Source organism: Pecten maximus, chromosome 16 (genome assembly GCF_902652985.1).
Source record: "Pecten maximus chromosome 16, xPecMax1.1, whole genome shotgun sequence".
NCBI classification, from domain to species: domain Eukaryota; kingdom Metazoa; phylum Mollusca; class Bivalvia; order Pectinida; family Pectinidae; genus Pecten; species Pecten maximus.
In genome coordinates this window covers 6,015,605-6,040,311 of record NC_047030.1, presented here as the reverse complement: position 1 = coordinate 6,040,311, position 24,707 = coordinate 6,015,605, and the positions used below count along the sequence as shown (strand labels likewise).

Here is a 24,707-nt window from a genome sequence, read left to right as displayed (position 1 = left end):
GAATCAGCTAAATGATTCCCCTACCATCGTCGACAAGTGCTAGAAGGATGAATCAGCTAAATGATTCCCCTACCATCACTGACGAGTCCTAGAAGAACGAAACAATTGTATGATGTAGTTTAATTAAGATTTTAGCTCTAACTTTCAATTTGTATTGAACAGTGTCAATGTCTTTGGGTCATTAACACAATATTTTGCATTATATCATTTGCAGTTAGACGAATAATACAAAATAAAAGGATGTAGCAGCTGTTACATATACTTATTCGGCATAGCCGTCTAATTTGGTTTTGGCCCCGGATATGACGCGACAGGTGGCGTTCTGGTCAAGATGAAGTATGTGATTGGTCAATGTAGCGGTCAATGCAAAATGCTGAATATGCAAATGTTGTGACATATACGGAAACAAAAATGGCTTCCAATGTGAATCGGCTGCGGTTGAAAACTATAACAGCTTCCGCAATGAAGAGAATAATAGGAAAATGGGTCAAACACAATCCTAGAATTAAACTTGGGAAGTAGTACAATAGATTGTAACAGTTCAAACATGAAAACAGCAGTAATACGGACGCCGCTCGTATTCTGCTTGATTGTTTGATAGTAGGTCATGATAATCTCGGTAATATTTACACAAATACAGTCTGTACCAGTACATCGCTACTGTCACTATACTATACACTTATTAACACATAAATATGTGTGCCGTAACATTTACAGAACGTGTTATTTAACATTTAAACCACTGTGTATAATATCGTTATCCAACTAACCCAGATGGAATATAGATATCGCCTTGTAAACTATCGTGTGTGTGTGTTGCCACGATTTCAAAACAGTCACGTAATGATCTAAAAATAATTTCCTCGCTATATTTAGAGGGGGATTCCCAACTAAATCGAGTGGTCAAGCTGGACATAGGGATTGACTGTGAACATTGGAACAGCACAGAAACATAACCGGAAAGGAACAAAACGCGTACATTCAGTGAAAATTGCAACGTTTTTACCGTGATGTCCCTTTTAAATTGAATGCAAGCTGAATAAGTGGATGCATCTATTCAAATGACACATTTGTAGTCTTATTATCACCAAAAATGATTCAAACTGATATAATTTTGTTATCCGTGCTGAAACTGTGCATTTATTAATTACATCGTAGTTCGTTAATTTATTTCACCAGTAGTTTTACATTATAACCACCAGCATTAAAACTATGCCGTTTATCTTTTTTAAAGACATTTCTTGTTTAGTACTGTTTATATATCATTTGATTGTATTTGTATTCGCTGTGTCTTGATAAATAGGCAAATTGTATAGACAAACATTTTTCATTGTCCACACTGTTAGAATTACTTCTTTGCCCCATACATATAACCGGAATGACAAGAATGACTTTGTATGTGACAGCTTCAACTTCTGATTAATAATATAAGGCTGCTGAAGTAATCAAAATGCCATCTTAACAATGAAACACGAACAACAAAGGTGTCATCACAACTGATACATTCGTCCAGCATATAAAGGAAGTCAATCGTCACAATCTCTCCATTGCAACAGAAATGACACAAAATGGTATTAAAATTGATCATTTTAATTTTATTCATTTTTCATTTGTCACATCACATTAATTAGCTATCAAACACAGTGTACACATTTCGATTTTACATAATCACTAAGAAACTTAACTTAATTTAACGTACAATGGATTTTAAGGATTTATATTCGCCTGGCTTCCATGATAATGTTAACCCACCCCTTTTCTCTATTCAACATCCGATTTTCTAGCTTTTGCTTTTCGTAAACGGACAAAAAAATGACGAAATGGTGTATGTTTTTGAATCTTAAGTAGATATAAAAACATGAAAATGCAAGGAATAAAGAACTTAAGCACAGCAGTGTAGTTTTCAATGCACAGTTAATGTCATGTAATATGACTGTGAAATTAGAACGATCTGTGGCGACATCTTAAACAGGATGTACACAACAAGGGATATAATTCTAAATGCTGTTATTGATACTATTATATTTACTTAGCTTTGTTTGTTACAGGACTATTGTTATTAACACATATATTATGCACATTTACCTGACAACATTTTTATCTTATAAATATGTGTGTATCTGTTTGAAGTCAGGAGTGTGAAGGCCTCTGTCGTAATTAGCCCGAATAATGAGGAAGCACTACAGGTCTATGATATAAATAATATATGTTATGGTTGATGACCGGTATACACATCATCAGTCAGGATGTGCACTCTCTATTCTATGTTTCACGTTAAACAAGTGTAATTAGTACAGGTGCAGCTATTTCCATTGAATCAAACGGTCCTCACGTAATTTTTGCACTTTGTTCTTGTATGCTTCGAATCAACATTTCAGGCTACGATAACATTTAGAAACGTCATTGTCAGCCTTGGTGCGGTATATTGCAATAGCAACGATGTTTAATTTCGATTTTTTTCAGGGCATCACATGAAATGTTTGTGCAATGAATATTTCTGTACATCCTCATAAATATATAACTTTATATGCGATTCCTTATGCAACAGGATCTTCATAATTCTAGGTCATATACAATATTCTTATGAAGGGATACATCAATCCCACGCCAAGGGACATAACACTGCATTGTTATAACTGTTCGTTTTAATCCAAGGGGCATAACTCTTTTTTACTTCAGAATGCTCAATCTTCTCGGTAGTATCACGTTAATCAATCGGAACCATGGTCCGCTCCCGTTTTCGTCTATTAGATGTTCTTGGTCTTACAGTATCTATCACTTCCGCGTTCCTCTTCTCCAACTCCTCCGTCAGTCCTTTCACCTGTAAACCATGGGGTTAGAACAGCTACGTCATTATCTTTGATTGAAAGGAATCCTTAAATATTCATTTCAGCATGTTAATCACTAATACACTTTATTTTGCATACTGAATCACTCATAGAACCAACAACATTCATATATGAATACAGTATAAGGAAACACTGATCCGAGAATAAAAGTATTGAATTATTAAACATTTGACATGCACTTGCTACTAGTTCAAAGATAGTTCTACTAATTTTGATAATTCTTACTAATCTTCATCAATACAGATGACAAGTGTCGTAGAAAAAAAAACAAAAAAAAAAAACAAAAAAACAAAAAGCAAAAACATATTTTACAGAAGTGTAGGCCCCAATTACTAAAATAGTGTACCATTTGAGTGAGTCACTTACCCACACGTAGAAGGTTGCACCGCCTGCACTGACCATACGGACCTGGTCCAATGAAAAGTCTCGTATCAGATCACGTGCCCCAAGGGCGACATCCAATGGGATAGTGTCCACATCTAGTTCCTGTATCCTGCGTTTAATAGCCTCTTTCCCCATCTTTCCCAGAGCTATCTGTACATTCTTCCAATCCTTTGATGATATAAATTAAATCAGTAAAATATGTATATTTGCGTTATTTTCATCTCACTAGTACACCAGACATATCAACAATGCATATGAATATTTTACTAAAAATTGTGTCACAATTACGTCACACAGTGCCTTCTGTGACGCTATTACACGAATACTTTTTTCGGGGAAAAAAACCGTGAATGAAGTATGTTTTGTACAATTCTTTCAGGTGAAATTTGTACAATTTTTCAAAGTAAACTTTGTAAAATTCTTCTTTGTGAATTTTGTACAATTCTTCGATGTAAATTTTGGACAATTATTAAATGTAAATTTTGTACAATCCTTCAATGTAAATTGTGTACAGTTATTCAAGGTAAATTTTGTACAATCACGCAAGGTAAAATTTGTACAATTCTTCAAGGTGTTTCCCCCTTAAAGCAGAGACAGCTGAGGGACTAATTCCAGTGTTTGTATATGTAAACAAAGCAGTAATATATTTTACTTAATTTCCGAGACAAATTATATTTTGTCAATATCAGCTACCTCAGTTTCCTCCTCCCAATGTCCCAGTAGAAGCAGAGTTGACATCATAACTCTATGAACTGCAGGAGGCGGATTATTATAGCAACGGATTTCCCCAATTGTCTTCTGGTCAAGTGTGAGAACAGCGTGTAGAAGCCTGAAAACGAATGGCACATAATGATTAAATCATTGATTCATACAGATCTACATATTAAAGGTTTAAACGGCAGCTGACTGAAAAAACATTACATCTTATTGCAACTTCGAACTTTACGTGGAAATGTAATGGAGAGATAGAATTTTACTGAAATCGGTCGTGCCTGCTTTACTAGACGATAAGTCTGTAATTATTATAAGACGAATGGTTTGTAAATACATGTATATCAACTCATCAGAATTAATCGACATGCAACACGCGTAGTGCTGATTTTCTTCTTGGTCTTTGTGCAGTAGTCGGGTTAACGATCTAGTTTATCAATTAAGACGTAATAAATACATTTAACGTAATTTATTTCTGTTGTCATGTTAAAAACTGAGAGATCGTTTTATCATGGTTCTCAATTATACGTGAGGTTGGTAATGACAAAAATTAGAGTAGGAATGAAAGGTCGTATTTAAACAAAATTACAGATTCGCTTCACGTTCATTCAAAAATACTCCTTGTTGACATCATTAAAATACCCAACTTCTGAAAATTTGGTTGTACATGTCTTTATAAATGACATTAAGTGTTTAAGGTCTAAGACTACATAAAAAATAACTACTTGTTGATATTCCGTATACGTTCGAGCATGCTGCGTGCATTCACGACCTCCCGTTCAAGTCTGTCTTCCAGCTGCTTCTCTCGTACCTTCTTCAGAGCCTCTCGTATGACATTTATGTCCTTCTCGTTTGTCGCCTCAATCAGTTCTATTAAATTATGTATAAATTGTTCATATTTGCTTTAGTCAGCAGAAAAGCAGAATATCGATCAGAATATGTAAAAAAATACATTAAATCAGACGACCGATTACAATAATTCATTTGTCGTTCAGCATTTACGTTTTCCTCTTTATGTAACAAAGGAATACATTTATTTCGATTGAAGTCATGCTGATTTGGATATTAGCAATCTATCTATATAAGTGATGTGGTGGAATACTGTAACAAATATTTTAGATGAATCAAATACATTTTGAGAGGTTTGAAATATGACTGTCAATGTATCTAGTATTCACTGTGGTATTTGATGCTGAGAACAAAATATTCACCAATTGCATATTTTGATGTAGTAATCAATTGCGATTAATTGAGTCAATATGACTGTATAGAGCTATACGTGAAACCCTGATAGACCCCTCACCTCGTCGGCATCTTAAGAACTCCAGTTCCTTTTCCGCCACCTCTATATCATTCTTTGTTGTAGGTAGACCCAGTTCCTTCATCTCTATTACTGCCTGTTCCAAGTCCTTATCGTTCTGCTCATAGATTGCGTTCCGGATCCGCTCACGAAGCTGGTTTGGCACATCTTGAAAAAAATAAAGATGTTTCATCATTGGTTGAACATTTGCCATTTCACAAAACATTTTGTTATCAGAAAAAAAGATAAATATATACACATTGAAAGATATTTTTTACGGAAGTCAGTCTCTCTTTGCAGCCAGATTCATCTTTACTTCTATAGAAGTTTTGGGAATAATCTTATTTGCCTTCAATCCGCTGTTACAACAAAGTGGGATTGTGTCAACATGAATTGATAATTAGATTCTCATTGTTTTCTTAGAAATGCAAACATTCCCTTTTTCATTTAAAACGTGGATATTTGATATTTATATCAATTGAACCTATGCTTAGTTCATCACATTTATAGTTTTGATTTTCACTATTCAAGTTGAGCACTCTGGATTGTGTCATTATTATAGATTCCAGGGAATTTCAGCATAGTGTAATTTTCGTATTATAACATTTAATCAAGTTTGTTTGCCAACTATCTTAAAAAACACTATTAGTGTTTAAAATGCGATCTCCTAATAATGAGCATTTTAAATCCCACATGTGTCTGAGGTTTTGCCACAAAAAAAGTATAGTGATTCACACAAGCCGTACTAATTTGTCATCAGTGCAGCTAGGTACCACTTATTGTCAAGTGAAACGCGGAAAACAGGTATACACACGCGTCAGTCGTAATGCTAGAATGCATTTTGTTGTAGAGTAAATGAAAACAAAATTAAAAAACATGTAATTTCAACAGACGAGAAAATGTCAGATTGATAATCACATTTTGTTAGTACAAAGAGAAGAATTGAGCGAAACGGTCGAAAGATTAGCACAATTTTTATGAGGCAAATAAAGTACATATGTACATTGACTTTTGTCGATAATATATAAATAGAAACAATTATGTTTAATCCTCACACTATGACAATAAAAAAACAATGCCTTGTGATTTTCTGGAAGTTCAAGGTCAAACTGTGTGTTATTTCACGTTGCACTTTGTAAGTGACTCAGAAGAAGTCAACAATTTTGAAATATGAGCAGTCATTTGCATGCGAGCTGTTGATATTTCTTATTTACTTTAATGACTGATAATGAGTGCCTTTTGATTTAATTTAATTTTTGAGGATATATCAATATCTAAACATCAAGATGATTATTTTTGAAAAGGACTGAATTTTTATATTCTTTTGCTCTTCTCGAAAAAGGCGAAAGACATCACACCCGAATGAGATAATTCCACAACCAGATCTTCATGGCGATCTGATGACTTATATTCTGCATACGAAGTCATTTTGCGCTTGTGCTACATGCATGTTTGCGATATTTTTGGGAGGGCTCTTCCACGAGCAGCTAGCGAACATGTCAAGTTTCATACATTGTTTCATTTCGATATATCTATATTCAAGCTCTGTGCGTAGTGTTAATTTTTCATGCTGTAATCTAATGTTAAACTTAATAACAGTAATCAGGACTTACGAGATCCCAGGGATTTGTCTCCTATTCCACTGGCCTGTGGTCTATCACTTTCTGAGATGACCGTTGTTCCGCCTACCTGGGTTTGCGTTCCAGGCGCCACGAGTGTCTTTTTTGTTCGGTTTTTCTTGTACTTAACCACATAGTCGTACAGGCTTTGGAAACCTTTTCCCGTGTTACCCATGAGCCTTAGACCGTAATTGCCGTTCTGGGGGAAACGGACAGTAAATCGACAAACATTGCCATCTTGCTCTTGTTTAATTAGTCTCTTGGCCACTTCCGGCCGCACCATTTTCCCCGACAAATTCAGGGAAAGGTCAATGTTGTTGTCGTTCTGGAATTCAAGCACAATTTCTTCGTCTTCACAATGGATAAATCCCGAGGGATGAGACATTGCCTTTATCCCTGCCTTCATTGCTCCCTTTTTGGGGCCAAGTTTCTCATTGAAACCACGAGGGAATGCAAAATTCTCACCTATTTGTTTAGACGTCACGAGATAATTGCAAAAGTTTTTGTCTATTTCCTCACCATCTTCTTTTGTAAACAACTTCAAAGCGTATTCTCCTTGACGTGGAGTGTTTACGTTGAAGATGAGGTCACCATTTTCGTATCTTTGTACGACATGGTCTGAGAAGTCTTCAGCGTTGTTTCCACCTTTGACTAGTTCAGCCCTTACTGTCTTTGTGCTCCAGTCCTTTACATCGACTGGACTGAATTTGACTTCCAACGCGCCGGTGTCTTTGGCCTGGATCTCACCGCCAAAGTGGCTCATAGGAGCCAGTCCACATTCAATTGTGTCTCGACCTGGTCCCCAGCCTATGACTGGACATTCCGGGAAAGGTTCACAGTTCTCTTTCTCGCTATTGAATATGATTTTAAATATTGTCAACCAATCATAATCGTAAGCAGGGTCATCTACCGTTACATCCTTGCCCACTAATTCAAACCGGAAGGTGTCGGCGACTGGAGAACGTATGCGGATGACGAGACGTGTGGCATTGACTCTATGGAGGAACACGTACCGGTCATATCTAAAACAAACATCCGCATCAATATTATACGTATAACAAAAAGTGCCGAGGATTCTTCCGATGTATTCAAATTCGTAAAACATCACACTTAACCATCTTAATACTTCTCACATAAAGTTTTCATATATTGATTTTTTTTATTTACACACTAAAGATAAGACATTTACGCTGACTCGTCGTAGATGCATCAATTTAACTGTGTAAGCAATGCAGTGTAGAATAATATATATAATTATATCCAGTAAGAGTGTCAATAAGACATTGTGTATTCTTGGTTCATACTTTTGTGAAATAAGTATCTTGTCAACTTACCTGTGTAAGGATCCTTGAGCAGAGGTTCGTTTCAGTCTAAACATTAGGTACTGAAAATCCATGTTCATATATTTATCTTCGGGCAGTTCAAATTTGATCTCGAATTCTCCTGTCGCGTGCACAACACATTTTTGTGGGGATATCAGTTTAAGCTTCAAATTGAAATATCTGTCCTTTAGAAATGCTCTTTCCTCAAAGTTTTCTTCCGTCACTGGCATATCTTTTAGCTGCCATATTGGATCCTGAGGGAGATGGGTACTTGCCATTTGATCGGGATCTGTCAAAAAGTAGTTTTCGTCACAAGAATAGAAAAGCTGTTTGCTGATTTGATCTCCTTTCACATCCTCCCCACCTCCTCTGTCAACCACTTCCCATTTAGTGTCCTCGACTCCACCCTCAGCGCACGTGCCCCAGTAAGCGTTAATGAATCGCCAATCTCCATTCATGAGAACGGCATTCCACTCCCCATAATGCTGTTCGTCATCCATCTTCTCTCCGACTTCGTACGTAGACCCCTTTAACTTCCCGTGAATTATCACACAGGGGATTTGTGCAAATCTGAAAAAGAAAAGTAGCAATGTTTTGAAATATTGTTTAAATTATGTTTTGGATGTTCTTAAAACAATGAAAATATGTTAAAATGAGAGTTACGTTAAAATATCAAATACTCGGTGACGTGATATACACAGAGTGCATATGATACATTGTGCTATTTATTTGATATATAACATAGTAACACAACTGACGAAGGAAGACAACTTCATGTATCATATGCACTATGTTCCGAGGATAAAGATTTGGATTTCCTGTCGTAGTTGTACTGTGATTAATATTTATAATATCCATCCATGTATGTAAATACATTGCGATCCAGGTATTCATACCATCTAATAAACGACTTTCAATATAATCATGTCAGGATATCGGGCCGCCCATCACTGCGCTATTGAAACGTTCTTTTTAAGAGCAGCGGTATAAGCTGCGGGTATTTCTGGCTAGGCGATTGGGTGCCGTAGATCGTGAGTTCGAGGCCCGGTCAGGGCACGAGTCATAAAGTTGTCTTTCTTCGTCAGTTGTGTTACTATTTCATATGTATCATGTCTGCCAATGAAGATAAGCCAAATTGTCTCCAATGTTAGACAGATAAATTATGTGTTGTGTACCCCGTGGATGCTGCGCCTCTTACCTGCAGAGGAGACTGACAAGCTGGGCATAGTTTCCCTTGCGATGTTTTATACGCCATAGCTGGAACTGTGTGTGTGAGTGGGGAGGTTCCTTCTTATCTATGCTCAATTGGTCGATAGGCTGTGCTGTCACCCACCGGTAGATGGCGCGTAGTTTCGACATATCGTCTTCATATCCTTCTGTCAGATATTCAACCAACACAGATAATGGCTGCTTGAGCAACTTGGAAGGAGCCTGAAATCAATAAAATAAAAATGAAGATAGTATTAGAAGCAGAAGAAGACATGGTCTTCTTAACTAAGAAGTTTCTTGCATTCTACATATGAAGAACATTTGACATAAACCACATCATTCGTTTCACCTTTTTGGATGGATCTCGTTAAAAAAGTTCAGAGTTTTGGTTGGTTGGCAACAATGTTTCGCATTCATTTGAATTAAGCGTTCAGATGTTTGAAAATCATATCATTACAGAGGTAGATTTTATGGATAAGAAGACAAGTTTTTGATAATAGAAAGGAATTGACCAGATTATGTATTCAAAGTGCTGATATTGGAATAAAGATAAGGAATTATAGAAGTTAATCAACGATTGTGATCAACATGGAAGCTCCCAGATATACAACACATCACACGAACCAGATTTATAGAACAATTTGATAAGAATAATACGAGCAAACTGGACATGAACAATTTCATTATACCTGAACGGCCCTTCTGTCTACATCAGAGTACCGTTTCGGATCAAAGATGGCGTCCTTGAGTAAAGATGGCGGCCTTGGTTCCGGAAGTTCATCAACTCCATTGAGAGAGTCAACATAGCAGTGGTGCCTCTCTGAGAGCTTAAAAGACGGAATCAACTGATATGTGGCGAACAATCGTCCCAACTCAGGAGCAACCTGGCAACACAAAAAGTCACGTGTTAACGGCATATTTGGACAAAATAAGTACCGCTCTCTGGTATTTGAAAATACAATTAAACAGCTGTATGTTAATATCAACGAAAGGCCGAATATCGCCGTGAGCTATTCCTTGTCTAGAATTGAGACAGGGAACACTCAATACAATAACGTCACGACACAGTGCATTAAAAGTACAATAATTGCATTGATACTTGTAAGCAGCCAAATATGACAAAGATGGAGGCCTTCCGCCTACTTCAACCTTCCTAAAAGGTTCTAGTCCCTTAAGTCTCGTGTTTTTAATTCGAAAATGCCTGTTCTTTTTGAAATCTTTTTGTCTGCCTTCCAAGGTAGGAATTATTATTTAAATCTTGCATATCATTTAAGCATACACTAACTAAAAAACGTACAAAATATGAACAACAGGTATATATCCAATGACATATTGATTAACAACTCACTGAATGATTTACTGATGTGTAAAGTCCGTACGAAATATAACTAGACATATAAAATGTATGATCACACAAATACAATGACCCAACAAATCAGTGTATCGTAAAGATGTAGGTACAAACACAAAGCTATTAAAGATGAATCTGTCTTAAAGAAATCAAGTGTAAATGACGTGCATGGTAAATATAGCATTAACCATTGAAGCGGAACAATCCTTCGGGAAAAAGTAGAATAAATCAAGATATGTATTAATAATCATTATTTCGATAAAAAGAAAGATTTGTCAGGATTATGATAACACAAAGTATGATTTACACTGTAACTGAGGTTGTTACTTATAGTCGAGGTAGACCCTCAGTCTGAAGAGGGGCCGGACACAGGGCTACACCGGCAGAGATTTGCTGATCCTGGGACGACCCTTTGAAAGCAATATAGTGATATATGGTCTCTCTTGAGATAAATCAGTGATAATCTGACAGACAAGCTTGTACAAAGATTATATCTGATGGTCTCCCGTCCGAGAGCAATGGTCCGTTGTTACAAGTATCAAGAAAATGTCCCTCGGCACGACAAGTGGTCATTTGTCGGACTAAATAAATCCGGTAGAGATCGTTGATGAAACTCAATGTGTTATGAAAGAAATATTACAACCGTAATAAAACAGTAACATATTATAGTAATATATTACGGTTATCTCAGTTCTAATACAATGATAAATTGTTATTTATAGTGCTTATACATGGCAAAAGTAAGAAACATTTTAAACGAGAGACATTGTATTTGCTTTGGAAAATAATAAAATGATCTGAAAGATTTGAAAATGCTTCAAACTGAAGACTTGAGTAGATTTGAATTATTTACCATTTTCCTTAAATGGCTCGTACTATATTAATATATAATAAAGATGGACAGAGGCTACAGAATATTATCAATACGTTGTTATTTAAATGATTATAAATTCTGTTATCTATCTTTTTATTCTTGGTCGCCTTATGTATTAGTTTGTTATTTAACTATATGTCCATTCCTAATATGACCCTGGCAGTTACGAGGACGATGAACCCCTAAACATTGAATATATGCAACCCATTTTGCGCTCATTTATGTTTGTTTATTCCTTTTATTTATTTCATATTTCTCAAAGTGCATATTAATAAAATTTACATAAAACTGCAGCATTGTGGTCTGATATCTAAAGATAAAGAAGTGAAACTTTTGTAAAGGAAAGTAAAGCATTGTGAAATATGCTGATGTGACACGACATTTAAACCAATAAAATAAACCATGAAACACGGCAATAAAACTTCTACTTTAGCTATTACTTAAGGAATATAGTCTTGTGGATAATAAAATTAATGGTATAATCACATTAAAATCGGCCCTCCGTGTGAGCACTGTGAATCAAACTATAAATCTAACTTGGACAAATACAAACGATCCGAGTAAAAGCTTAACTAATGTCACAACTTCCTACACTGTAACTGAGAATATGAATCCATACTTTTAGAATTCACTTAACAGGTTTCATGTTTAAATTTATACAGGTGTAAGTGGAAGGTTTCGTATGTGATTTAAATTTACAATAGTTAATCATCCACGTCATACATAGGTGAATAGTTATGCAATCGACATTGTGTTGAAGAGAAAGCCGATTACCTGTAGAGTGATTTGAAAATAAAAAGCCATGTATATTACACCAATATTGACGCGAGTGTTACCACTGTGATTGTCGTGTATTCAGTGATAAGTAAATACACCTTGCTAGCTAGTAAAATCTGACCCTGACCAGGCTACCATAGATCGACTCGAATTGTAAAATGGAATATCACCCAAGTGTCGACTCGAATTGTAGGGCAAGCTAACTTACCAGTAAAATATGTCCCATAGATCGACTCGAATCGTGGAGCCAGCTAATTACAAGTAAAATATGTCCCATAGATCGACTAGAATGTGGAGCCAGCTAACCTACCAGTAAAAATGTCCCACCGGTCGACTAGAATTGTAGAGCCAGTTAGCATTCCAGTAAAACATGGCCCATAGATCGACTCGAATCGTAGAGCCAGCCAACTTAACAGTGAGATATGACCCATAGATCGACTCACATTGTAGAGCCAGCTAACTTATAAGTAAAACATGAACAAAAATTCGAGTCTAATTGTAGAGCCAGTTAACTAACCATTAAAATATTACCCATAGATCGACTCGAATTGTAGAGCCAGTTAACTAACCATTGAAATTTTACCCACAGATCGACTCGAATTGTATTAACCATAGATCGACTCGAATTGTAGAGTCAGCTTACTAACCAGTAAAATATATTGGACTGGGCTTCGATAGATCGACTCGAATCAGAGTTGGGTACCCGGTCAAAAAGGGTCAATAGGTTACCTTATCCACGGAGTGAGACGATCGCCTGTGCTAACAGAACAAGGGTTGGACCTTACTTACAGGACCAAGGGAACGGCCTGGTTAATTTCTTATCTCGATATCTCGATAACCTGCCCCACAGGGCCACGAGAGTTGATCCGGCTTACAGGATCAATTGCATTACATGTTTTTTTTCATGATAGCAACCTGGGTCAAATGATCAACCCTGCCAACTGGGTAATATTATCTGTCTGTTTAAAAGCAGCAGAGGGATGCTAAAGCGTTTTACATCCATCATAAATAGTTGATTACAATACCAACTGATGGATAATTTCACGTCGAAATCAATATATAGCGAAAATGTTATAACGATAAACTCCTATAATGCTAATCAATATTACATATGCTATACAGTATAGTAGGTTTATATATGCGAACTAGATGGAAATCCAACTGCACAGGTTTAAGTATCAACATATAGCATCACATGAAATATAATGTTTACATCACATCGTTAACTACACTTCATTATCCAAATGACTAATTTGAATTGTTTACCCGCAACTTTCATTTCTTCTTGCTATCATCAAGGTTTCAAAAAAAAACAACAAAAAAACAACAAAAAAAAAAAAACAAAAAAAATGAATATATTTTGTTGACAAAATCGTGATGCAGAATTTGACTATTCATATTTTTTTTAAGTCCATAGAATAGAGTCCCTTTAAATATCAAAGTATGCGATATGCTTTAAGATTTGTCGGTTTGGTATTAACATCATTAAACAGTTATACAAATACTCTGTACAGTATATTATGTCTCTTGGGATATTTTTAGATGAACAAGTAAAATCAAAGCCACAAGCGTACGGATTGTATGAAAATATGGCATTCAGGAAAGGGAAGCTCGTGTATAAACTATGTAAACAAACCGAATTCCTGATAACAATTCAAGAAGCAAGAATGTTTAAACAAGGTATGTTTGGATATTTGTGGTTCACGGTCCAGCAAGTGACCATAAAAATCTTGAGTGGATATTTCCGTCTTTAATATGAAGTAGTGCCTGAATCGCAAACATTGTCTTTCCCTGTAAATAAAGTTGACTCTACCTTTACGGTGTCGTATTTTATTAAATGTTTTGTTCAGATTTTCTGTCAAAATCGAAACGATAATTAATGTGTCGTTGTGTCAGGTTGAATGTACAAATAAACCCTCTGTGTGACAAATAGTTTTGGTGTAAAGCTCGTCTTCGTTATTTGATTAATGATTCACCCGTAAGATCTTACCTGTTGTCAACTTTTATTCCTTGTCGAAGAAATATTTAATACTTTAAACGAAGGTAGTGAGATTTGTAACATATATGACACAATTAAACTATCTTTAAAGGTAAGAAACAAAAATGGTAATCAAGGTATACTGTAGCCGTACTATAGATACACATTATTAGTACAAATATAAATTGTCATCTGATACTAGTGTGGTCTGTCCCCAGGCTTATATATGTAATTATGAGAGAGTCTACAAACTCTGGTAGTACAAAGATTTATACAGTTGATTGAGAAAGGAATTTATTTTACAAGTATGATTATAGTCTAGATGTGTTCAATGGAGCGTGAAGACACATACTATGATAGACAACTGAGCTATCAACATGCCATATTTCATGAATTATAAACCATCTGTTTTTCATTAAGCCTGGTGTACTCAAATATATCAGAATAATAAAGCACAAAATAACCTGTTTAAAAAACAAAATCATAAACAGGTGAGGTATCAAACTACCCGATAATACAAGGAGTTCACGCTAGGATACAGGAAGTCAGTGTAATTTAGTACTCTTTGACGTAACCCTGTCCTGTTTGATCAGTCATTTCAACAGACAAACCGATACTATAGAGTAAGCATGCAGGAAGCAAATAAAACGTCAATGCTGGAGGTGTCAAAAAGCGTCATAAAATATGAATGTCAACATGATTACATACTAAAATTCAATAATTTCCAAAACATTACGTACGTGTGCGGGATAATTGTTTTTATCATCCTATATGATTTGAATCCTGACATGTCAGCTAACAAACAGACGTTAGACAGTAATGTGTATTTAAACACACAGATGATATCATACATATGATCAGGATAAAGGTTTATCAAACCACCTTTTTACTTTTTGACGAACAATGTTTGAATTTAAAGTGCCCCACCTTTTTGTTGTTACTCTTGGTTCCGTTTGATGTCCGTCCTATATCCATGTTTACGTTCTTATAGCATCGTCAACATTCAAAATAAGACAATATCATTTAAAAATGCTGGATCTCTTAAAATGTTTCACGAGGGTCAACGTAAGTTAGAGTACTTCGACCTGTTCACCAGAAGTGCCATTAAGATCAAAATCCTTAGCAATGTCACATTTCGTCCCGTGCTGGCACTCAGTCAAAATATTTGTACATAATTTCCTCGGTTTCTGATAAACTCCAAAACCAATCACTTATCAGCGGTCAACATTGGCTGTCTATACCATTGGCTACCGAATTCATTCAATGGTGGGTGTAACGCCCGTTGGTTATGTCATTAGAGTATCCTGGACATGCAACAAGTCAAACATTTTAACACTATCCGGGGTACCTGTACGGGTCTCGGGGTACACCTCCGGGCGTAGATAAGGGAGGCACAGGAGAAAGGTGCTACCTGCACACAGTCTATAGAGAAGTACTGTGGTCCCGGCCAGATAGAATCTTGAGGACTTTAAACCGATAAAACACTTAAACAAGTGCCACAAACCTATGGTATTGGCACACATATACACACACCGCTGATTTAACAACCTCCGGATACGTTTTGTCGAAAAGAATGTGTATTGTTACCTATGAAAAAGTGGTACACGACTACGACAGCTTTGATAGTGACACAGCACCTGGGACCTTTAAACGACTGTAATGACACGATTCATGGTGATCACCATGACTAAGGGGGATGAATGGAGAAGCATTTTGTTTTTGTGTTTTAGGGATTAATGTTATTGTTGGAAAAAATGTTGCAAACCTCCTTGAATTAAAGATAATGGTGCTTACTACAAAATAACAAGAGGGCCTTAAGATGATGTTACAATGTTCACTAAACCTGTATGTTATCTGTCATTCGATTTCGATTCCCGTAATATTTGGGTTGTTTAAAATGATAGACAATCAATACATACACGTTGTATATAAATTGATATGACAATATAATAATATGTCTAAATACTGTATATCCATTTCTATAATTTTGGAAGATGCATGAACCCCCCCCCCCCCCCCCCAAAAAAAAACCCAACAAATAAATAAAACTACACATACTACGGATTTCTCTTTAACTTGATTGCATAATTTGCTTCCTCCATTATTTTCTCATCTCTCTTCTGAATTCCAACACCACCAGCACCACTTACGAATCATATAAGCACTAATCAGTTGTATGATGAAGTAGTAACCTTGGGGATGTACTGTACCCAGTACCAGTGCCACACATATATTTAAAGGCGAGATCCACTTGTGTGTAATTTTGTACAATACTTTTGGAATATGACTACACAATAAAAAGAAATTAAGATATTTGATCAATCAATTTAGTAAACACAATTTGTTATATTCATTGACTACCTAGTACAAAGTACAGCATAATAATTCGGTTAACTAGAACATTAATGTGAAATACGATTGATGACAAATTGATCTTTTTGATGGGCTAGTACTTCATAATTGTCCTAGATTGAATTATATGTTTGTATCATTTCATCAATCTCTTAATAAAACTATGTCTGAAGTATGTGTATCTCATGTATGCTAGTCCTATGAGGACATGCTGATTGAAATATGGATAAAACTGTTAAGATAGCATGTACGAGGTACTTGTAACATATGTATTTAAAGGAGAAAACTATGAAGTAAATTAAAGGTTCGCTGTGTAAAGAAGCATATACTCACTAAGAAAATAAACCAAATGCAAACGTATTAGGAAATGTATAGCCAAATATTCAAGGTAAACGTCGGAAAGTAAGATGAGCCAGGTATTTGGATAAACATACATATATTGTAATTCTTTGATTATTGTTGAAACCAAGAGTGAAAAGTGTTATCACACAAAAGTCGTTAATTCTAGGAGGGTGGCTATTTTTACGTTATCTACTGAAACAATTCAACGATTACGTAAGATGAAGGGTATTAATACGTGTTTTGACAACACATAGAAAATGATCTATATTTTACATTTGATTGTAACTCGATATGAACGAATCGAAATATTAAAAAGAAGAACAGTAAATAAGCCATACTGGACGGTCACATTTACCTTAATATACACACTGTCAATCAACTAAAAATGACAATGCTGACAATAAATACGCCGACATATGTACAGATAAACAATGATAGCATTGGCAATAAATTATTAAAAATTATTAATTGAAATTAGCCATAACAATCGGTGTATCACGCAGTCACGTGTTCGTTTCAGAAAATCATGTAATGTACTCAGTCAATTTTATAATGATGGCTGTTTTAAAGTGTGTATAGAGATTTAATTCAGTCGACTGATTCGTGAGATAAAATCACTGCGTTAGGTGATTGCCTTCATAACACCACAACATGTTTAAAATTGAATCAACAAGAAATAGTGATAAACACATAATCAATAAGATATTGACACGGAAATCCTACAAAACATGCAAAATATTCCAATATATTACTTATATAATATGTACATTAAACTAAATAAGCATTATAAGTTTAGATGAATATTCATATTACACAATATGGGCTCTTTAATGTGTAATGCAATGTATTAATACATTTAGATTTAAATAGCATGATCTGTATTGTGCTGATTTCCAATTCGTATCGTGAACGTGACATTCCTTTTGAACTAAAGATTATATTCATTCATCTCTGGGCAGGGGTAAACAATATCAATATTAAAAGACTGTCATTATAAACAAGTAACATGGTGTTATAAAGTTTTCGATATTTTCACTACATGCTGATCATTACCTTACCCATATATCATCTTAAAGTGCAGCAAGTAAGACCGTAATGAAACATGTCTTTTGCCACGTTGTAAAGGATGCATGTATGCCGTCAAGCTCGTGGTAATAAATAGGTTTTTATAATCATTCGTAATGACATGCTTCTTTCACAGTTTTGTTACAAGATGATGAAAGTTCTGCAGTTAAATTAACATTTAGAATATTTAACGTTTTAGTCCTGACAGGTCCAATTTTATCTTCCCGGACGACACAATAATGCTTGTTCGTGTTGATTTACGACCTCATGTTTTTATACATATCGATACATGAGACGTCTGCATAAAAGAGATTCCTAACGGGAGTGTTTCCAATTTAAATTCACTTCAGACAACTTAATATCTAACTATTCAACAGACAGTCACAAGAAAAAAAAAGATGTAGGAATCCACTATGTCTGAATTAAACATTTGAAATGCAAATAAATTTCAAAACTACAAAAACGTATTCCAAATATCTAGATTTGAACGAAGAAGGTAATCAATGACACAAGACGTTAACTCTACCGGAACTCCCGGTCTCCTTGTACTTCTAAAAGGTTCCCATGCAAATCATATTTTGTTCATATTTTCGATTTTTGATTTATTCGACTTTGAGATAGAATTACGATTTTGGTTGCATACTTGTATTCTCTGCTTTATTGCACTTATTTGCCTAAAACATTGTCCCATATAACATGCAATTATAGCACTCATATATGCAACAAGGGTGTGACAGGACGAGAATTGACGTATCCCCGAAATTAATATACCGTCATTGTTCTGACAATCCCCAGGTAGCTGTCACCTGTAACAGCAGGATATTTTACCAAACAACAATTAACGGTATCCGTGTTGCTCAACTCTTTCCCTTTGAACACAAATCTGCGAGACGTATAATCGATATATGTTTCAAATAATAAAGTTAAGGTGCGTGGTAATAGTAAGTGTTTTTATTCAAACTTTGGTATTCGTGTACGAGGAGGTGCCACTCAGTTTGTCAATAAGTGAGGACAGTTCACAACAGACATCAGATGGGATATCAATAACTCTCAAGGTCGTGTACCGAATTATCTAGCTTTTACGTATATTTACTTCGCCTAGTCTTATCTAAAAGATTTCGTCGTGGTAAACTAATAATACCCAAGTAAATATCCACCAATTAATTTCAGAAAGTGAATTCTCAAATAGCGTTCAGATATGCATTTTACTGTCCAAAATTTTAAAGCTGGAAATAAATTCATGTTCTCATCACACATTTTGCATTTGATAAGCATAACGTTTAATTCCATTGACCTTGAGAGCTATGTGACCTTGCAATGGACGCGTACCTTTAGTCTCTGACCAGATGGTCGATTGCCTGCATTTCCGGCCTGTAAAATTGGAAGCATACTGTTCTGTATGAGTGGTGTCACATAATAATTTATAAGTCGACAATGTTCATCCAGTCTAACATGTGTAATGACAATAATTGATTTACGCTGTTTATACAGTAATATTGCACAGGGTTATTAACTCTATTGGTATACAATTGGTAATCAATACAACACTTTTATAAAGTTGCTTTTTTAGATTTTCAATTTCCCTTGCAATAAACACCATCGTTAGCTAACAATACTACCTCTCTATTGTGAATCGTGAGCATTATCCGTGTCCTACAGAAAATCTCACTCCCATCAATATCAATACTACCTCTCTATTGTGAATCGTGAGCATTATCCGTGTCCTACAGAAAATCTCACTCCCATCAATGTCAACACTACATCGTATCATATAGGGCAAGGTGTTGTCATCTTCATCAGTTTATTCCTCACCATTATCAACATAAATATATATCAGTCCTCATACCCCGGTCAACTCCTTGTTACATACATAATCCCCTCATTGGTTGTGAATACAAAACACATTCGAAATGGTATACCAATATTAATTCTTATGTGTCGATACTGAAGCTGCCTTATCCAACCTCTTATCACACTAACGCTATCTGAAGTCTCAATATCGTATGTGAATTTTGTGTAATTATTTGAAGATATCAAATACTGATTGAATTATAAGGACATTCACATTATGTTTGTATGTTTAAAATCACCAGGCTGACATATCGTTGAGGACTTTATCAATAAGGTACTGTATATGTTCTGTATAAACATGCGTTTTGGGGGAATTTGGCTTAAATATGAAATAATTTCAATTTTTTGGAATGGGGCCCATTAACGGCTCCAAAACGCCCACAGAAAAACAATCCGTTTGGTGTAGGAGTGACACTAACAAACCTATAAATGTCTGGGGTTTGTGTCAGTAAATATAAAATATAAAATCTATCTACTGAATGTAGGTAATTGTGTGTACAGCCATTGGAACGCATAGGGCAATGTGAATCCGATATATTTTCACGTAAAAATATTGTGCATTATAAAGTAAAGAAAAAAACAGACAAAATCAAATATATAAACAAATTTGTGTCATTATAAGCTCAGAGAAACTCATACAGACACAATTAAATATATAAACAACTTTGTGTCTCATAAGTACAGAGAAACACACAATCAAATATAAAAACAAACGTGTGTCTCATAAGTACAGAGAAACTCATACAGACACAATTAAATATAAAAACAAACGTGTGTCTCATAAGTACAGAGAAACTCATACAGACACAATTAAATATAAAAACAAACTTGTGTCTCATAAGTACAGAGAAACACAAACAGACACAATCTAATATATCAACTATTTTATGTCATTTTACGGTAAGTCTATTAATAGATATATATATGCTCTTTAAAAATTCTTCTGATTAAGTCTTTATCTTTCCACAACTCTGATGTACATATAAAATGGGTAACAGCAGGTATACATTACAGAAGAAGACTTCTTAAATCTAACTTGATAAAATACAATAATTTATTATTTTATGTTTTTCTTTATTTCGAAGTCGGAACACAATTTTTATTTTTACAAGTTTCAGTGTTGCTGTCTGTTTAAAAGAACAGCAAGTGTATTTTATATCGCTGTTGTTGTAAATAGTATATAATAATGATGTATTTTTTATCGAATGGACAATATCATTTCATTACCTTTATTGACAATGAACTATGTATAAAAAAACACCTTTGATATCAGTAACATACTATACGAGTAAATTTACATAAAGTTAGTATCGGGTTCGATAATGGGTCACGTGATCGGTTGAGTTTATCTCAAAAAGTCAAGTATTTGGTAACGAGTGGGCTGATATCTTCGAAATCATGGCTACAGCAAACAGTCGTCATGTTTGTGATTAGAAGAGTTATCGATCTTTAACACAACATCTATGAATGACCTTCGATATCTGGCTTTTGATCAAAATTATCCTATACTGGGGAGCGGCAATACAGTTGATTTTGTATGTATCGGAATGAAAACGAAGGTTGTCTTTTAGAGACTTGTAGAGACTGTAACGATATAAGTATGAACGATAGTGTTGTATGATATGATTATATATAAATTATATCCACATACTATAAATGATATTATTATACCTTTCCTTATTTTACACTATATAAAAAGTAGACAATAGAAATGATATTTGAACCACATTGTCCCCCTTGACATTAACTATTTCCCTCGAGGGACAATAAAAGTGCTATTTCCATCACACCCATACAATAACTGTATATAATTATATATCCACTTACTATATATAATATGATTGTATATCCACCTACTTTGTATTAAATCAATAGATACTATGTATAACACTGTATGTAATGACTACGTCTATGGCCATGTGTATAAATTACTTCCTGGTCGTATGGAAATCCCGATCTGATCACGTGACGATTTTTGTACACATATAACAAACATGGATTATAATGAAGATCCTATCTCAGTATCATTGTCAAATATCCAAAAATAAACTTCCTTGTAAATCATTGAATCCCTCTTTTTTTCAAAATTAATTAAATTTTGTAGCAAATTTCCTGAAATGAAATATTACCTCTCGATAACGAGTGTAATAATCAATGAAACAGGGTACAACCAAGAGGAACATTATGTATGTACTCAGATTTCGTATTACATGTCCTATAGTACTCCGAATTCATATTATATGGTCGATAGTACTCAGCTTACGTATTATATGGTCGATAGTACTCAGCTATCGTATTATATGGTCGATAGTACTCAGCTTACGTATTGTATGGTCGAAATACTAAGCTTACGTATTATATGGAAGATAGTAGTCAGTTTTTGTATTATATGGTCGATAGTACTCAGCTATCGTATTATATGGTCGATAGTACTCAGCTTACGTATTATATGGTCGATAGAACTCAACTTTTGTATTATATGGTCGATAGTACTCAGCTTACGTATTGTATGGTCGATAGTACTCAGCTAACGTATTACATGGTCGATAGTACCCAGATTTAGCATTATACGGTCGATAGTACTCAGATTTAGTATTATATTGTCGATAGTACTCAGTTTGTGTAGTATATGGTCGATAGTACTCAGCTTTAGTATCATATGGTCGATAGTACTCAGCTTTAGTTTTATATGGTCGACAGTACTCAGTTTTTGTATTATATGGTCGACAGTACTCAGTTTTTGTATTATATGGTCGACAGTACTCAGTTTTTGTATTATATGGTCGACAGTACTCAGTTTTTGTATTATATGGTCGATAGTACTCAGCTTTAGTATTATATGGTCGATAGTACTCAGATTTCGTATTATATGGTCGATAGTACTCAGCTTTAGTATCATATGGTCGATAGTACTCAGATTTCGTATTATATGGTCGATAGTACTCAGCTTACGTATTATATTGTCGATAGTACTCAGATTTAGTATCATATGGTCGATAGTACTCAGATTTCGTATTATATGGTCGATAGTACTCAGCTTTAGTATTATATAGTCGACAGTACTCAGATTTCGTATTATATGGCTGTTAAATGCAACCAGCAGATTGTTTTGTAATTGTATTTCCCATTTTATGTTCTTTTTTCCGCATATGTTGAAACTTTTCTTTTACATTATAAGATACATCACTGCGTGGTAGACGAAAAGGTACCAATGGAAAATTTCCCCAAATTTTAATACATGAGAATAAGAAAAAAAAAGTAAGATTAAAGAAAAAAAATATGAACAGTTTTGGAAATATCTACAGAGGCCTTTGATTACTACATTGCAGGTAAGAAGTAAGAGGTAAATAGTATAGCGATAAGAACAGGGGGTCAGGTAAAAGTCGGGGTCGTTCTAATCTACCTGATCTGTAAATCCGGGGTCAGAATAATCAGTATGACCTATTCAATGTCGGCTTAGGTTCTATAGTGAAACTTATACGATTACAATAACTAGAGACTAGGTATTTCCATGTTGATCATTGACACCAGAGGTGTTCCGGGGGGTTCACAAAGTCTTAAACAGACAATATTAAACAGAGGATCAACGGTCTCCGTTTGGGATACATCATCGAAGTATATAATACTTGTAAAAGATAGTTTTTACTCTCACGTAATAGGCGAATGCGATTTAGATATTGGCCCCTATTTCACCCTGGTTAACCTCCTATCAACCGTCTAAATACTCTACTCTTACTCTTGTAATTCCATGTACGATCACTGAAGGTAACTAGACACATTGGTTGTTGCAAATGAAAACTTCCTGAACAATTGTCATTACAGTGAACAGACTTCTATGTCAGTATATACCTGAATTACAATTCCCATAATGTTTTGTCTAAGAACAAAAGCCGAGTTGTTTGAAAACAATCATTGTATATTGTGTATAGGAAACAGATAAAGACCTTTTCGTTTTACAAATGAATTATTTTGTTTGTAAAGTCAGCTAGTATGTGGTTCATTTATCGACAAACTGCATTCAATGATGCAAAGAGTATATTAGAGCATTTCTAAATAGGCTTAGCATTCCCTTGTACTATTTTTACCATCTGTCAGTTTTTTTTATGTTGTCCTAGCCTTTATCGATGGCATTACTAGAGTATTTGAATGTTTATTTGTTAAATTTCGATGCGTGCAGTATATACTTCGCTACAAATCAATTTCTACCAAATAATCCAAACAAGTTCAATAAATCGAATGTTAATGAAATTATATGTAATATTATCTTATTAACAATCGGTATGTTAACTTTATTCTATGCTGTGTAGAAAACCAGGGTGTTTTCTAACAAAACTTTAGTCTATTAGCTTGAATTTCACTCTATTATAGCTAATGTTCGAAAACCTACAGAGGTTTCGCATTCGTGGAAACATCGTTATTCTGTCATACTCGTGAAACCTATGTGATATTCAAGGGGTAGCCTCTATATAATTATTTTTCTAACTAAGACATATTGAAATAAACAACTTAATGATCTTACCTGAGATGTTTTCTTTGTTGAAGGTCCACAACCCATTCCAAACATCACAATGCACTTTTATATTAACAAATAACCTGGTCACGTGGTATGAGTGAGTGCACCTCCATGCATCCTGCACGTTACAGGTGAATCAGCCTCCCGTGGCTCCCCCTATACCTGTGTAGAGTAGATAAGTAACACACCGATAGACCGTGGTGGTGATAT

General features: G+C 34.9%; 1 protein-coding gene across 3 annotated transcripts; it reads right to left on the bottom strand.

Moving 5' to 3' along the window:
• Positions 1-1,574: 1,574 nt before the first annotated feature.
• LOC117344545 lies at positions 1,575-24,707 on the bottom strand. 3 transcript variants are annotated; one of them, XM_033907321.1, is made up of 11 exons: positions 24,504-24,707; positions 19,463-19,504; positions 10,084-10,278; positions 9,384-9,616; positions 8,198-8,755; positions 6,858-7,885; positions 5,248-5,412; positions 4,670-4,814; positions 3,927-4,062; positions 3,216-3,401; positions 1,575-2,821 (listed from the first exon to the last, which is right to left on the bottom strand). In XM_033907321.1, exons 1-11 carry the CDS (start codon positions 24,546-24,548, stop codon positions 2,708-2,710), a joined length of 2,847 nt encoding a protein of 948 aa, XP_033763212.1. In that variant the 5' UTR covers positions 24,549-24,707; the 3' UTR covers positions 1,575-2,707. The 3 variants fall into 3 exon arrangements, with proteins under 3 accessions (XP_033763212.1, XP_033763214.1, XP_033763213.1); XM_033907323.1 differs by lacking the exon at positions 19,463-19,504 and having other exon boundaries at positions 24,504-24,706; XM_033907322.1 differs by lacking the exons at positions 19,463-19,504; positions 24,504-24,707 and adding an exon at positions 15,302-15,899.

What these genes read in the sequence shown, in the direction of transcription:
- LOC117344545 (XM_033907321.1), bottom strand. Translation starts at nt 24,548, where the DNA reads ATGTTTGGAATGGGTTGTGGACCTTCAACAAAGAAAACATCTCAG. An exon ending in CATCTGGTCAGAGACTAAAG is followed by an intron (nt 10,279 to 19,462) that starts GTACGCGTCCAT and finishes TTGTGTTGCCAG; the next exon opens with GTTGCTCCTGAGTTGGGACG. An exon ending in TAGACAGAAGGGCCGTTCAG is followed by an intron (nt 9,617 to 10,083) that starts GTATAATGAAAT and finishes TATTGATTTCAG; the next exon opens with GCTCCTTCCAAGTTGCTCAA.